Consider the following 17,218-nt stretch of genomic DNA (forward strand, 5'->3'; position numbering starts at 1 on the left):
TTAAAGATGTAATGAATATAAAGTATTCTTGTAAATGTTATTATATTACTAATATATGTAAGATGCAAGTGTTTCGGACTTATATTCTGAAATATTAATCCATTTCTGTAAAACCGAATCGGTCAGTACGAAATTTTCCGATATGACCCGAGGGAAAGAATCATATGTTTCGGTACACGCCGACACGTGTTTACTTCCGCTATGTGTTAGGCTAGTGTGGATAGAGAAAAAATCATGTGTTTTTTATTTCGAAATGCAATTTTTCTTTTCAGCGTTTAACACCGTAAAATTGTCATGGATTGGCATCGTACAGATAAAATTGACAGTCTTTGGACGTTTGTTTTGTCGGTAAGTGATAGGCCGTGTATAAATGTTTATGCGATAGAAAAAAAAGAAGAGAAACTCGTCTATCATGTTATCGTCTGTCCTGCAGAGATCGGGGTTTTTTTTTCGTACTATGTACTGTACTACAGTCTACAAGTTATTATTTCCGAGCCGATTGATTTGTAAATTGCACACACAAATTGTATTTCTTTGTTATTTCCAAAACACTTTTACTTTTCTTCTTACGTCAAACCAAACTGAAATTATTTAGAAAAAACATTTTAATAGGATGATGGGACGGACTATATCAGTATATGCCTACTACTATATAACTAGCCCGAGTACTCTGACTGTAAGAGAGCTAGACGGACATTTGGACATAAACACGCTCTCATTACAGTCAGAGACCAACCTATGTCTTTTTTTGGCAATTCCTGACTACCAAACGGGAGGCAACGAGTCCCGCTCTAATACCACAACAATCCTATGTTTGACGTCAAATACCTTTACATCAATCATTTTCGAGTTAAGTGATACAAAAAAAATCCACATATTAATCACTAATACACATACTACAGAAAGAAACCCGACAGCACCCACATTCAGCTACGCTTCGTGACACTCCGTCGCAACAATTGCAAAGCTCGGCGATCTATTTCGAGACGTAGACCACGTGATCGCGCACTGGGCGATTCCGCCTTGTGCAGCAGTTACAGGGGCCGTCTCATATCAAGCGAAGTTACAACATGGAAGAGTTGGCTAATGCCGTTTTGGATGAATTTGGATTTCATTACGTCATTAAACCAAAACAATTACACATTATTGATTCCATTTTGAATTTGAAGGATACATTTGGGGTGTTATCGACAGGATACGGCAAAAGTATGTGCTACGTACTGCCTCCTCTTATGAGATGACCCTTGTAACTGCTGCACAAGGCGGAATCGCCCAGTCTCGAAATAGATCGCCGAGCTTTGCAATTGTTGCGACGGAGTGTCACGAAGCGTGGGTGCTGTCGGGTTTCTTTCTGTAGTATGTGTATTAGTGATTAATATGTGGATTTTTTTTGTATCACTTAACTCGAAAATGATTGATGTAAAGGTATTTGACGTCAAACATAGGATTGTTGTGGTATTAGAGCGGGACTCGTTGCCTACCGTTTGGTAGTCAGGAATTGCCAAAAAAAGACATAGGTTGGTCTCTGACTGTAATGAGAGCGTGTTTATGTCCAAATGTCCGTCTAGCTCTCTTACAGTCAGAGAGCTCGGGCTACTATATAACTAGTATAGACAATCAGAGTGGGCGTTAGTACACTGCTTTAAAACATTTCATTTTTATTTCAGTTATATTATAAGGGAACAATGAATAATTTACTGTTAATACATAAATAATACTTTTTAAAGAGGTTATGTCTAAGTTGCATAGTAATAATTGCAGCCTTTTTTCTTCTTTTTTAACTAATATTTTAAAACTCATGTTTTGCTGGAAAGGGGTGGGGGGGGGTATTATTATTATTTTTCAAGTTAAGTTTAAAAGTTAAATATAAAATGAAAATATTGTGCAGGGCTCAAACTTAACAACATCACCAACAACAATTTTCCATACTACTATTACTAGTAGTGATAACAATTGCAGAAGGTCAGGAATTTACTGATTCTCGGAACCGAACATACAGGTACTTCGACCCCTGGCCGCCATTGTTTATCACGTGACGTGGTGAAGCTTCTCGATAGTTACGTATGGTTTGATAGTGAAATGGTCGATCATTTACAACAGTTAACAGTCACGATGCCTAACACATGTTGTGCAGTTGGCTGCATAAACCATAACATGATGTTAAAAAAAATATCGTTTTACAAATTTCCAAAAGAAGAGACTAGGCGCCGCTTGTGGGTAGGGTCATTAAAACGACAAACCTGATGGAATTCCATGGCTTCCCTCACAGAATGTGACTACGTGGATTTTAATGTTGTTGCTTGTTGACACCAGCAGAGATTAATTTAGCAAACAAAATGGTTAAAGCACGTGCAGTGACAAAAATCCCACATTATACTGTAAATAAAATACACAATTCCATCGTCTTCCATGAAAACCCCCCCAATAAAACGATTCATCCAGTTCTTGAATAAAGAGTATATTCCTTTATCATTAAATTTGTGTGGTCTTTATTTTTCATTTAATCTTAGTTGCTTGGATATTATCTATACTTGTATTTCTTTTGCCATACCACAGCTACTACATCTTATTTATTTATTTTTTAATTTTAAAATAAGTTTATACAGGTAAATTACACACATATAATAATTATAATATAGGCCTAAATTCTTGTTTAAACTTTATTATTATTTTTTTTTTGCAAATGTGTCTGTAGCAGGCCTGCAGTAAGAAAATATAGGTTGTCGTCCCCCCCCCCCCCCATGTGTTTAGTATTTACTTTGGTGCAGAGGGTAAATAATGTGTGTGCCTTTGTTTCAGTATATATATATATATATGTATATGTATATGTGTGTGTGTGTATATATATATATATATATTTCCCTAGAAATTTGTCAAGGCATTGTAGACCAAATACTTTTGGGGCATTTTCACCATTTTCGGGGCACTTTAATGTAATTTATGTGCTTGCTTTAATAAATGAATGGCAAAATATGTAAAAGGCATATTTTATTAATTAATAATACCTTTTTGGGTGTTTTATAAAGGCAATTTTAGAATTAATTAGTGAAAAAGGCTTATTTAATCTCAGGGCAGCAGGGTGCTGATTAAGGCAAGATGGTGCTAGACTATTGAGGCATGGTGCTGCACCGTGCTAAAACAAGCTAGGAAAAACACTACATATACATATACATAAATCTAAAAATACATAAAAATCTATTCTATTGTGGATCAATGTAATTTGGTGGTTGTGGTACATTTGTAAATTTTACTTGTTCAAGTTAGAGGACTTACCTTTTTACATATGTATGTAGTTTCATGGTATTCTACAGTTCAGTGTGTGTGTGTTTGTGTGTGTAATCTGCTTTAGAAATTACCTGCAATAAAATGAATGGTCAACTGCCATATCTGATATTTGTTTTCCATTTTGAAAACACTGTTTGACATAGAGAATATAGCATTTAACTATCTCATTCATATATTTTCCTTGAATATGCTACATAAGTGCATCTACATGAGGTAATTTAACCCGGGTTAAAAGCAACTTAGGTTAAATATGTGTAGTCTAGTAGAAGGCATACCGATATAGATCAGTTTATTAACAACCATGATATTTGCCTCCTTTCTCCAGCTGTATACTATTAAAAATTGGTTTTGTAGAGATTACTTAAATTGAACTGCAATAACAATTCCAATACAGCACAAGACTGAACAAGAAAATATCTGCAATATCCATTGTGACTAGATATAAAACAACACCAATATTATACATATATATATTAACCATTATTTACTCAGGTAAGTTTTTGTGTTTTATTACTAAATATACCAGGTTAAACCCTATTATTAAAACATTTGCATGTTTGTTCGACGAGGTAACACTTATGTTTTATTATGTTGTAGACCTCGACATGAAAATAACTGAGGGAACTGATTATTTGCTCCCTAATGTAGTTTATGGGGGGCAATTTAAAATATTACCATATTGATACTACATGTATATAAATTCACATGCCAAAGGAAACTATATATTATTCTCCTTGAAACTAATCTCAGGTGTGATGGGTAAGTAGAGAGAGATATTGCTCCCCCTAGATGTCTAGGTCTGAGGATGGCTATATTTTATTATTGCTATTTTTTGTTGCCTGCATTCAAGCGGTAAGGAAGGGCAACATCATGTGGTAATTTTGCAATCTGTAAAAACAAAAGCATTTAATTATTTTAAGAAACTATTTTGTTTTAAGAATAAAAGAATGTATTCAGTGGAACATTATACTGTTGCCAATACATCTATATAATAAGATATGACAATAATACTATTGTAATTTTGAACTTGTAAAGTAACAACTTTGCCATTGTTTAATTATTACATATTATTTGGAAATAAAATAATTATTAAATCATAAAAATAATTAACTTAATCATGCATACAAATTTTATTATAAATACAAATTATATATTTTGTAGCCCACATCATAATTATTATATTAATAATTATCTTATCATTTCAAAATTGTTAAAATTTATAATTAACATTACCTGAAAATTGCATCAACAAAAAGTATATTCTGCCCAACCTGCCCTGTCCCCTCGACATTCAAAGTACACGGAAACACATCAGTACTAAATATAGATTATACTAATTCAGATTCCCGTTGTTCGTTTCTCTTATATGGCAACCCAAGCTGTTATAATACACATAAGACGTATTGCAACTATGTGTTAGCTACAGAAAATAAATGACAATATGTAAAGCATGTAAAAAGTTAATATGATAACTTTATTCTATGTAAACCAGTAATCACTAAGGCTTTGCTTCACCCCCAAAGACCCGGATGATCGGTAACTAGGCCGTGTGACGTCACGCCGGTTCTGAGAATAGCAGGTTTTTTTTTACCGCTGCATAAAAGTTATTGTCATCGGTCGAATTAATTATTTTTGGTTCATTTATTTGTTGCAAAAACTACTGGTTCAAAATTGCTATGTGTAAGCATTTTGCCTACAGCAAAAACATTTCATCATTGGTGATTGGACAGATATTTAAATTATTGTTAAAGTTAAATTTTGATTTGTTTAACGACACCACTAGAGCACATTGATTTATTAATCATCGGCTCTTGGATGTCAAACAACTGGTAACTGAGGAAACCTGCTACATTTTGTCATTAGGAGCACCATCGTGGTAGGGATGCAGATGATTCGTCCTCTGGATGTTTCGTCCACTAAAAATTTGTCTACTGTTGAACTCAAGACAATTCGTCCACAACCAAAAATTGTTCTTGGACAATTCGTCTACTATAATTTTTATAGTTAAACTAAGAACTTGGCTGGAACTTGGTAGTGGAATGGAGAAAATATTGTTGTTTATTGGTTGGTTACTTCGAATGACGTCACGTTATGGTATTTTTTTACATAAATGACGAAATTTTAGTTTAGTTACTAGCTTTGTTTTCTAAATAGTATGTCAGAATTATAGGTGTAATTGAAGAGCAATTTGAATAACAATATGTCAATAAAGTATTATAAATTATATAATGGACACAGACAGACAATTACAAGTTGATAGTGCCACTAAAATTTAGTTAGTTTCAAATACTATAGTAGTATACCACAAAACGAAAATAACTGACCATTTCAATGGCTAAGAAATGTCATTTTAGATTTATTGGTCTAAATGTTGCCTGAATAATCTAGTTAGTTGCAGAAATATTATGGGTACATCTAACGGCCAATCATGTAGTACTCTTAAGTATCTGTTACATGAATTACAGATCTGCCAATCTAAAAATTAAACAGTTTATTAAAGTTTGTTTTGTTTAACGACACCACTGGAACACATTGATTAATTAATCATCGGCTATTGGATGTTAAACATTTGGTAATTCTAATTCGTTGTCATCAGAGGGAACCCGCTACATTTTTCATAATGCAGCAAGGGATTTTTTATACATGCACTTTCTAACAGACAGGATAGCACATGCCACTGCCTTTCAGGGCTAGTTCTGGCACTCGTCAAATTCGCCAATTGCAAATTTTGAAAGCAGTTGGCGAATTTTATTTTATTTTGGTGAAATAATTTCATGTAATAATTGACATTTTAAAGAAAATAACTGACAATTTCTGCAATTTTTTAAGTTTAATAGACAATTTGGCGAATTGTTATGCTCACTCAGAGCAAACCCTGCCTTTGTTCAGTTGTGGTACAATTGTTAGAACAAGAAAAAACCCATTCAGCTGAATGGATCCACCGATGTGGTTTGATCCTGCAACACAAGTCTTAAAATTAAAATCAATATTGAATTTGAAACATATCTAATATCACTTGCACCTAAAGGGGACTGGTACCATACAAATTTGTGATGACCTTGGTTGCAGAGTGTTAAAGTAACGGACACTTGTTTTTAAACATACCGGTAACTACAGCACATGTTTCACTAATTAATAGATCTAGCCATTTTTGACAATTGAAATTAAACATTTCTTAGGTTTGATTAAATTTAGATTATCCATTTCCATTATATTCCCAAGTGTTTCTCGTCATCCTGCTGTTTCTAATGCCACAAAGTGCATTTTTATTATTTTTATCTGAGAAGTCAAGGTAGTAATGGTTATGGAGACGAACTCTAGATAGTCTTCTTTTTAAGGCTAATTCTAGAATTTTTACAAAATCCACTAGCCATGGGATCAGTGATTTAAAATTTAAAAATTTACTAGCCATGATCAAAAATTCACAAGCCCTACTACTATACTTAATACAGTTATAGTAATATTAATAATCATATATGTTACCTAAAGATGGAGATAGACATTAAAAACACTACGATTGGGTGGTGGGGCAGGATATTCATATTTACAAAATAGACTTAACTGCAACATTTGATAATGTTTTTCACTAGCCGTCGGACATGGCAATAGTAGTTATTTACTAGCCCAACATTGAATATCACTAGCTATGGGAGTGGGGCTACCATAATCTAGAAGCCCTGGTAATTCCTCATGTCAGCATCATATCTCTACACACTTGTTTCACTCTGTTATAACTTTATCCAAATACATGTATGTTATTGTTACAGGTTTGTAGATTAAGCAAACTTAGTCTCCATTTTTGTGGGCTGAAACTAGGGTCTGCTACTTTTAACTTTTAAGTTTCACTCTTTATTTTAGTAATTAATATGAGCTCTCACATGGGAAAAGCTATATCTTGACACCCTCCCCCCTTCCCCATGCAACCCCCCCCCCAAAAAAAAACACCCAAAACAAAACAACACACAACAAGTTAACATTTGAGACATGTTTACTTGGTTTCTGATGTTAAGCTAAGTTGTAAATGTTCATGTGTGACAGCTTGCAGGGCTTCTAGATTATGTAGCCCCACTCCCATGGCTAGTGATATTCAATGTTGGGCTAGTAAATAACTACTATTGCCATGCCCAACAGAGCTTCTAGATTATGTAGCCCCACTCCCATGGCTAGTGATATTCAATGTTGGGCTAGTAAATAACTACTGTCATGCCAGACAGGGCTTCTAGATTATGTAGCCCCACTCCCATGGCTAGTGATATTCAATGTTGGGCTAGTAAATAACTACTATTGCCATGCCCAACAGAGCTTCTAGATTATGTAGCCCCACTCCCATGGCTAGTGATATTCAATGTTGGGCTAGTAAATAACTACTGTTGCCATGCCCAACAGAGCTTCTAGATTATGTAGCCCCACTCCCATGGCTAGTGATATTCAATGTTGGGCTAGTAAATAACTACTGTTGCCATGCCTGATGGCTAGTGAATTTGTTTTGGGTCAAAGGTTGCTGTTAAGTCTTATTTTATCAATATGAATATCCTGATCCCACCCCAAACCTCAAGGTTAGTGTTTTTAAGCTCTCCCTCTTTGGGTGACATATATTTGATTATTACTATTATTTAGTAAAATTATATAAACTTGAAGAAAAGTAGGGCTAGTGAATTTTTAATCATGGCTAGTAAATTTTTTAAAATCACTGATCCCATGGTTACTTGATTAATTTTTTTTTCTAGAAGCCCTGGCTTGTTTGTAATTGATTTAATTATTACTAAATTAATAATAATTTTGATGTCTTTCACTCTTACAGATAGACTGGACTGAAAAATGGCTGCAAGGGCTCCTACTGTTTCACCTTGCATCATTTGGCCTCACGTACCTCATCCGCCATAATGGAACTCTGCAGATAGCTCACTTTACAGTTTCATGTAAGTTAACACACCCACATTTGAGGCTGATAGTCTGCCCAGTCTTTGGAAAAAAAAAATTAATGCCATTTTTAGCCACAAAGGAAAGAAAGGAATGAAATGTTTTATTCAACGACACATTCAACACATTTTATTTACGGTTATCTTAGACCTACTGCCCAGTCTTTGGGGAAAAAAATTAAATGCCATTTTTAGCCACAAAGATTTAGTTATATATTTTATTATTCTTTGACTCTCCAATAAAACAAAATCAAGATTTGATATCAGTTGTTCCTTTCAAAGCCTCAGTGGCCATTAAAGTTTAAAGTTTGTTTTGTTTAATGCACTAGTGGTGGTGTTAAACAAAACATTTTTTTATTTTAATCATGGGGGTTGTCCGAGAGTCAAAAATGCACGAGTGTATTGTTGAAGTTAATTTGTTCTTGTTTTTTTTGTTTTTTTTACAGTATTACTGGTATGGTGTGCCGAATATATCAACGAGGAAGCAGCAAAATATTGGAAGTAAGTTTAGCAGACAGCTGGTATCACAGACCTTTGTGAAACAGTTGATAATTAGTCAACACTATCAGTGTACTCTGACGGTACGCCACATCTGCAAGAAACTAGAAAATATATATTTGGACGAAGAAATGTAATGGAATCATTTCGATTCCAACCAGAAACTTTTATTACAATTTCTTTGTGATACTGACTTTTATTTTTTATTTTAATTTTACCTATCTGTGACACTGTTTTAGTTTAACTGTTGCATTTTTTTGTTGGTATTGATCATCACTTTATTTTTTGCATTTACAATAGTTTGACACCCAACAGCTGATCTGTTTTTCGTGCTGGGGTGTCGTTAAACATTGATTGATTGATTGATTGATTGATTGATTAGTCCACAGGGCTTCTAGACTTTATATAAAATCCACTAGCCATGGGATCAGTGATTTTTAAAATTTACTAGCCATGATTAAAAATTCACTAGCCCTACTTCTCTTTAAGTTAATAAAATTTTACTAATTAATAGTAATAATCAAATATGTCACCTAAACAGGAAGATAGAGCTTAAAAACACTAACATTGGGGGGTTGGGGTGGGGCAGAATATTCCTATTTACAAAATAGACTTAACTGCAGCATTTGACCCAAAATATTCAGTAGCCATTGGGCATGGCAACAGTAGTTATTTACTAGCCCAACATTGAATATCACTAGCCATGGGAGTGGGGCTACCATAATCTAGAAGCCCTGGTCTACAAGGGACAGTACAAACAGTAGGATGACCATAAACACTTCGGATGTACGAAAATGGATATTCTATACCATATAATATCAGTAATGTATAATTTCAGTTATCAAAAATGTCTCTAACAGTGAAAAATATGCTGCAGTGTTTAAAAACTAGGGTCCGTCACTTTAACAGAGAAAAGGATGATTCTCCACCATATAATCAATACAGGGCTAGCTCTGGCACTCACCAAATTCACCAATTGTAAATTTTAAAAACAATTGGCAGATGTTATTTTAAATTGTCAGACTAATTTCATGTACATGTATGTACTACATGTAATTGACGTTTTGTTAACAAATAACTGTGATTCTGCAATTTTTAAAGTTTAATAAATAATTTTGGTGAAATTTTGCGCTAACCCTGCAACACATTGGTAAAATCTGTGTTTGATTTCCTATATTTTTAATCATATACTTCTTCCTTTTCTTCTTCTGCGTTCAAGCTATAGTTGATCATGCTTTAGATTTGGAGTCCGGTTGTGGTGATAAAAAAAACGCCATCTCTGTCGAGTCTTCTTTGGAACCCCAAAGTTTGACAGCCAGTGTTGCTCCGTTCGGCCAGTGTTTTATCCTGGCTTCGCCATGCATAATAGGCGAGACGTAGCCCAGTGGTAAAGTGCTTGCTTGATGCACATTCGGTTTGGCATCGACCCCCATTGGGCTATTTCTCGCTCCAGCCAGTGTGCCACGACTGGTACATCAAAGGCCGTGGTATGTGCTATCCTGTCTATGGGATGGTGCATATAAAAGATCCCTTGCTGCTAATCGAAAAGAGTTGCCCATGAAGTGGCGACAGTGGGTTACATCTCTCAATCTGTGTGGTCCTTAACCATATGTCCGACGCCATGTAACCGTAAATAAAATGTGTTGAGTGCGTCGTTAAATAAACCATTTCCTTCCTTCCTTCAAGCTATAGTTGATCATGCTTTAGATTTGGAGGCGGGTTGTGGTGATAAAAAACATGCTGTCAAGTGTTCTTTGGAACCCCAAAGCTTGACAGCCAGTGTTGCTCTGTTCGGCCAGTGCTTTATTTTGGCTTCATCGTGCATAACATATAAATAAATGTTTGTATTTGTTTAATTGCAGGTTGTTTTCCAACCAGCAGTATTTCGACAGCAATGGTCTCTTCATCTCGGTGGTGTTCTCCATGCCAATTCTCTGTAACTGTCTCGTCATTGTGGTAAGTTTGTATAATTATACAGTGGTTGATCCAGAAAATCCATTTAGGGGGTGTTGGGAGAGGGGGGCAATGACATGTGGATAAAGGGATTCCTTGGATTCTCCAACATAAACAAACCAAACAATATATGTATGTATATATGTATATGTATATGTATATGTATATGTATATGTATATGTATATGTGTATGTATATGTGTATATATATGTATATATTTATGAAATTGTCACTAAATTTAGGTGGGGGAAAGGTCCCTGGAGCCTCCCTTAGATAGCCATTGTGCGTCGTTAAATAAAAAAATTCATTCTTTCTTTTTCACAATTTTATCAGGCAACAGTATTTGCGATAACAAATAATACTCAAACCAAATAACATGCAACAGCTTTTTGCAGTTGTACGTGAACAACATAGCATATTGATAAAGCACTTGCCTGATGCGCAGACGGTCTGGGACCCATTGTACTATTTCTCGTTCCAGCCAGTAGAACCGTGATTGCAGTGGTATGTGCTGTCCTGTCTGTGGGATGGTACCTATAAAAGATCTCTTGCTACTAATGGAAAAATGTAGCAGGTTTCCTCTCAAAGACTGTCAGAATTACTAAATATTTGACATCCAATAGCCGATGATTAATAAATCAATGTGTGCTAGTGGTGTCATTAAACATAACAAACATTGACATCCAATAGCCGATGATTAATAAATCAATGTGCCCTAGTGGTGTCATTAAACCAAACAAACTTTTAACTTTCACAAATGTTTTTCATTCAATAGCCAATGATTAATAAATCAATGTGCTCTAGTTATACAAAACAAACTCTTTTTTGGTGTCTACCATCACTAATTTCAAGGATTGTTTTAATTATGTTATTTGTTTGTAATATCTTTTACAGATGATGTGGCTGTTTAATGCAGGAAACTTGATGGTGCAAGTGAAACGAGTACAGTTAGTTAAAGAAGCGAAAAGGCAGAAACTCAAAGAAGCTGAAAAGAATGACTGACGGCCATATTGCTTGAGTATGAACACACCAAAAAATAGTTCCTGCTTTGCTGGGTTATCTGCATTTGAACAACAAGAGTTAAGAAAATAATCATAGAAATTGGAGGAATTGTTAACAGACTATTTCATTTGTGAAATGAAAATAATTTGACGATTAATTTCGCTCAATGATTCTCTGATTTATGCAGATGCTTATGGTGCAGAATTGAATTGTTTTTTTAAAAGAATGAAAATAATTTCATACTGCATGGAATTAAGAAGAAAATTCATTTAAAATATTAAATTTAACCATCGTTTAAAAAAAAACCTTGATTTTAATTTTTAGAGCAACAGCAGGGCTGCAAAAAGTACTCGCCTGCTTGCCAAATGCAAGCAAAAATTCCTACGGACCATTTAATAAATGAAACTACCAGCCCGACGGTCTATCTGTCTTTTTGATTTCGTTTTGACACGTGATGTTGATCGCTTGCCAAGTGTTATTAATAATGTTTTGTCAATATATCTATATATTTCATGTGGAGTAAAGACACTATATATTATAATATTGTTAATAATATATTATTCTGTAGACTAACAGACTTGAGAAGTTCTGGTTAGGTAGTGAAATGTAGTTTGTTCTGGTCTGGCGGGGTAGTTGAATATTTTCCATTTCTGCCCCCCTGAATAGAATTGGTACATGGATGAACGAGCATAACGTAATTGTAAATTACCAATGCTTGATATTTGTTTTTACATGATCTCTTTTTATGTGGGTTGTTTTTACATGTTTTTATTAAAGGATAAACTGTCCTGTGTTTTCACCCATTGTTAGATATTTTCCGAATACCCGAGTCTTTTGAGCTACTAAAGTTGCATATTAAAAACATTTTCTTGTTTACCCTACCAAAGTCTGTATATCCACAGTGTGTACTATCGTGTGCTGATGTCTGTATAAGTCAGTGTTCAGTTTACTTTGGATAATATATTATTGTTTTCATACGTTCAAATTTATTTGAAGGTTTAAGCTACTACATGTACACTGAGTCTGGGTCTGGGTCTCTGTTTCTGTCTGGGTCTGGGTCTCTCTGTCTGTCTTGGGTCTGGGTCTCTGTCTCTGTCCTGATCTAAATCAGGGTCTCTGTCTGGGTCTTATGTACACTGATTAAGGCTCAAAACACACCGGATCTGGGTCTCTGTCTGGGTTTGGCGAGTGTGGCACAGATGCCACGTCTTGTGTATTTTATTTTTGGTGCATTTTGACGTCTGGGTCTGTAACTGTAACATATAATCAATACAGTGAAACCTCTCAAGACCGGATCCTCTATAAACTGGAATTCCCTCAAAACCGGACATTTTTCATGGTCCTTTTTTAACCATCAGTACAGAACTTAACTTCTCTAAACAGGATACCTCTTAAAACCAGACATTTTACTTGGTCCAGAGGGTGTCTGGTTTAGAGGGGTTTTACTGTATATATTAATGCGTTCATATCTTTAGATAAGTTTACTTCTATAAACATCGACAATAAGTATGAGAAATCCACATTGATTAATATATACTTTTCTTGTAGGTTATTGAGAAAAATTAATTAGTACGGTTTGAACATTGTGCATGTGCCCGTCTGGCAGTGTTAAAATATACAGCGCATGTTCTATGACGTTTGTTGCCAGATCTGTAGTTGACGTCATAACAGACCCGGTGTGATTTGTCACATTCGATTCAATACTTTTCATTTTGGACTGGCACCATACTTGCCAGACCCAGACACCGTGTGTTTTGGGCCTGAGACAAAAACAAGCACTTTTTTCTTTCTTCTGAAATTGGTATTCTAAACAGGAATATATCTTTAATGTGTAATTTTAGTCATCAAAAAGGATCTGTTACAATGGCAGCAAACTCGGGACCGTCCCTTTAAATCCTTTAAAGGGACAGACCCTAGTTTTTAAACACTAAGGCATGTTTTTCACTAATACAGCTGTTTATGATCACTGAAATCAAACATTACTTATATTTCATTGTTTAGATAATCCATTTCCGTACAACCAAAGTGTTTCTGGTCATCCTGGTGTTTCTAATACCACAAAGTGCTTTTTTTTCATATTTTTTAAAAATGCATGTGTGTCTGAGAAATAACAGCTATGGAGTCGAGTTTTAGTCTATTTTTAAAGATTTTTCACCATTTCAACGTCACAGACTCTTGTTTCACTCTCTTGTAACATTATCCAAATGTGTTACAGGTTTTTAACTTGACCAAACTTAGTGTCCATTTTTACAGGTTGAAACTAGGGTCTGCTTCTTTAAAAGAAGGGTGTTGAAATATGTTTTGGTTTATTATTAGAGACAATGTGAATTTTATGGGACATGTTAATTAATATGGGTAGAAATGGATATTATGAGGAATGTTTTTATTGCAATGTTTTGCAATATGTGTTTCCTGGATCATGATGTGTATCATAAAATATTATTTACAGTACCATCAACCCATTACAAGGAAAAAAGAAAGAAAGACATGTTTTATTTAACAACGCACTCAACAGATTTTATTTACGGTTATATGGCATCAGATATATGATTAAGGACCACACAGATATTGAGAAGAAACCCGCTGTCGCCACTTAATGGGCTACTCTTTTTGATTAGCAGCAAGGGATCTTTTATATGCACCATCCCACAGACAGGATAGCACATATCACGGCCTTTGATATACCATTCGTGGTGCACTGGCTGGAACGAGAAATGGGCCCACCGACGGGGATCGATCCCAGACCAACCTCGCGTCAAGCAAGCGCTTTACCACTGGGCTGCGTCTCGCCCCCATAAGATGAAAGATGGTCAGAATTTGTGTTTTTCTTTACATTTGAATTATGGGTATTATAAAAGGTTTCGCTTGGTAACAGCGGGTACTGGGTAGGGAATGAATGTGGTTCTTCTTACTTCACGTTTCATGTGAAGAATAATCAGTTATCATATTTCATATAAAATAATTGGCATACATTATGTGAATAATAATTAATTAACCATTATTATGTCATGTGAACAATCATCAATTCGCCAACAAACCATTGATCAAACATAGACCTACTATTATTACATGCCCTTTGGCGGATCGGGGGGGGGGGGGGGGGGGGGGTCACTAGGGTCCCCTGACCCTCCCCACCTATTTGAAGTCTGTTTTTAATGACATTTTCTTTGTTTTTAACTTCATCATTGATGTTATACAACACTAAATTGCCCTGAAAATGCATCAGAGCTTCTTTATTTAAAATGCTTCCAAGGAACATGACCCCAACAGATCTTGGCTCATTTGTCTTCAAAAAACTCAAATTTGCCATTACAAAATCCTGGATCTACCCCGGGCAACTGGTAAATGCTTACAGTGTCTAACATTATTACTCACCATCAGTGTCCTACAGAATCATCAATTTCTCATCAATACAATAGACGTCAATTTAACATCAGTACAATATAAGTCAATTTAACATCAATACAATAGATGCCAATTTCACATCAATACAATAGACGTCAATTTCACATCAGTACAATATAAGTCAATTTAACATCAATACAATAGATGCCAATTTCACATCAATACAATAGACATCAATTTCACATTAATGCAATAGACGTCAATTTCACATCAGTGCATTAGAGGTCAATTTCACATCAACACAATCTAGACAAACCTGCTGCGATTTTGTTTGTTCAATGTTCTCTACGCCATTAATATGTGCAATGGACATACAGTTGGTTTTTATAATGACACCACTAGAGTACATTTATTTATTCTTCATCAGCTATTGGATGTCAAACATTTCATAATTTTGATATATAGTCTTAGAGAGGATACCTGTTACCTTTCATTCCCATTAGTAGCAAGGGATCTTATATATGCACCATGCCATAGACAGCATAACACATACCATGGTCTTTGATATACTGATTGTGGTGCACTGGCTGAAACGAGAAATAGCCCAATGCACCCACCAACGGGAATCGATCCCAGACAGACCATGCATTAGGCGAGCGCTTTACCACTGGGCTACATCCTGCATACAGAGACACCCTATCTTGCCTGTTCATCATGGCAGAAAGTTGGTGTTATCTAAATGTTTTATGTCAGTAGCTGTTTAACTGAGTATTCCATTGATTTTGTGAGAATGTCACAGCTTTTCGATTTTTGGGATTTGTGTCAATCTTGTATATATTGAATTTTCAGTAACAGTATTATCATTTGAATTTAGCTGTTTTAAATAACAGGTCTTTAGAAGTTTTTAGTTCTATAAAATGAACACAAACATATTCTGATTCAAATTTTACGCTGTGTGACAAAGTCTTTATGATTTGTTTTCTCATAAATACAATTCAATTGTAGCACAAATAAAATTGTTGAAATGTAAACATATTCTTTTTAAATACTTGATTTGTTGTATTCAGATATATGTGTGGTTATCATAATGATGTTTTATTGAATTATTCATTCCATCATTGTGTTTACATGTATTTAATTAATGTGCACTTTTTACCAGTGAATAAAAAGGTATATTTTCTGTCATCTGGATATTTTTACTTTCTGAATTGTTAACGTGTGTGTGTGTGTGCGTGCGCATGTGTGTGTGTCTGTGTGTCAGATGTATGTGTGTGTGTTTTGTGTGTGTGTCTGATATATGTATGTATGTGTGTCTGTTGGAAGGAAGAAATGGTTTATTTAACGATGCACTCACATTTTATTTATGGTTATATGGCGTCGGACTTAATGGTTAAGGACCACACAGATATTGAGGGACGACAGGATAGCACATACCACAGCTTTTGATGAACCAGTCGTGGTGCACTGGCTGGAGTGAGAAATAGCCTACTGACAGGGAACAATCCTAGACCGATCTCACAGCAAACGAGCGCTTTAATACTTCGCTACATCTCGCCCCCTTGTGTGACTGGATGTATGTGTGTGCATGTTGGGTACATGTATATATGTGTGTAATGCATGTGTGTGTGTGTGTGTGTGTGTGTGTTGGGGTGCATGTATATATGTGTGTGTTGAATGTGTGTGATGCATGTGTGCGTGTTGGGTTTTGTGTGTTTGGTGCATGTATATGTGTATGTGTGAGTTTGTTGGGTGCATGTATATGTGTGTGTTGAATGTGCAATGTGTGTGTTGGGTGCATGTATGTGTGTGTGTTGAATGTGCAATGTGTGTGTGTGTGTGTGTTGGGTGCATGTATATGTGTGTGTTGAATGTGGTGTGTGTTGAATGTGTTATGCGTGTGTGTGTGTGTGTGTGTGTCAGTGTCTGTCTGTGTATCGGGGATGTGTTTGTGTAAATCCATAATCTGTGTGTGTCCATTCTGTTAAGCTCTATATTTTTTCTAACACTAATAAAACTACGGTACAATTCTGTGGCTTAATTACTAAATGATATTTTAAAATAATAAAAAGAAGGAACATATTTTAATTCTGGTTATATTGTGTACATCTGTTTATGGACCACACAGATATTGAGAGAGGAAACCTGCTGTTGCCACTTCATGGGCTACTCTTTTCGATTAGCAGCAAGGAATCTTTTATATGCACCATCCCACAGAC

General features: G+C 35.2%; 1 protein-coding gene across 1 annotated transcript; it reads left to right on the plus strand.

Moving 5' to 3' along the window:
- The first annotated feature begins 194 nt into the window (after positions 1 to 194).
- Positions 195 to 12,195, plus strand: LOC121377128 (transmembrane protein 18-like). The gene is made up of 5 exons (XM_041505015.1): positions 195 to 348; positions 8,087 to 8,204; positions 8,651 to 8,705; positions 10,565 to 10,658; positions 11,550 to 12,195. Exons 1-5 carry the CDS (start codon positions 295 to 297, stop codon positions 11,655 to 11,657), a joined length of 429 nt encoding a protein of 142 aa, XP_041360949.1. The 5' UTR covers positions 195 to 294; the 3' UTR covers positions 11,658 to 12,195.
- The last annotated feature ends 5,023 nt before the right edge of the window (positions 12,196 to 17,218 follow it).

This window comes from Gigantopelta aegis, chromosome 7 (genome assembly GCF_016097555.1).
Source record: "Gigantopelta aegis isolate Gae_Host chromosome 7, Gae_host_genome, whole genome shotgun sequence".
Lineage (NCBI taxonomy): Eukaryota > Metazoa > Mollusca > Gastropoda > Neomphalida > Peltospiridae > Gigantopelta > Gigantopelta aegis.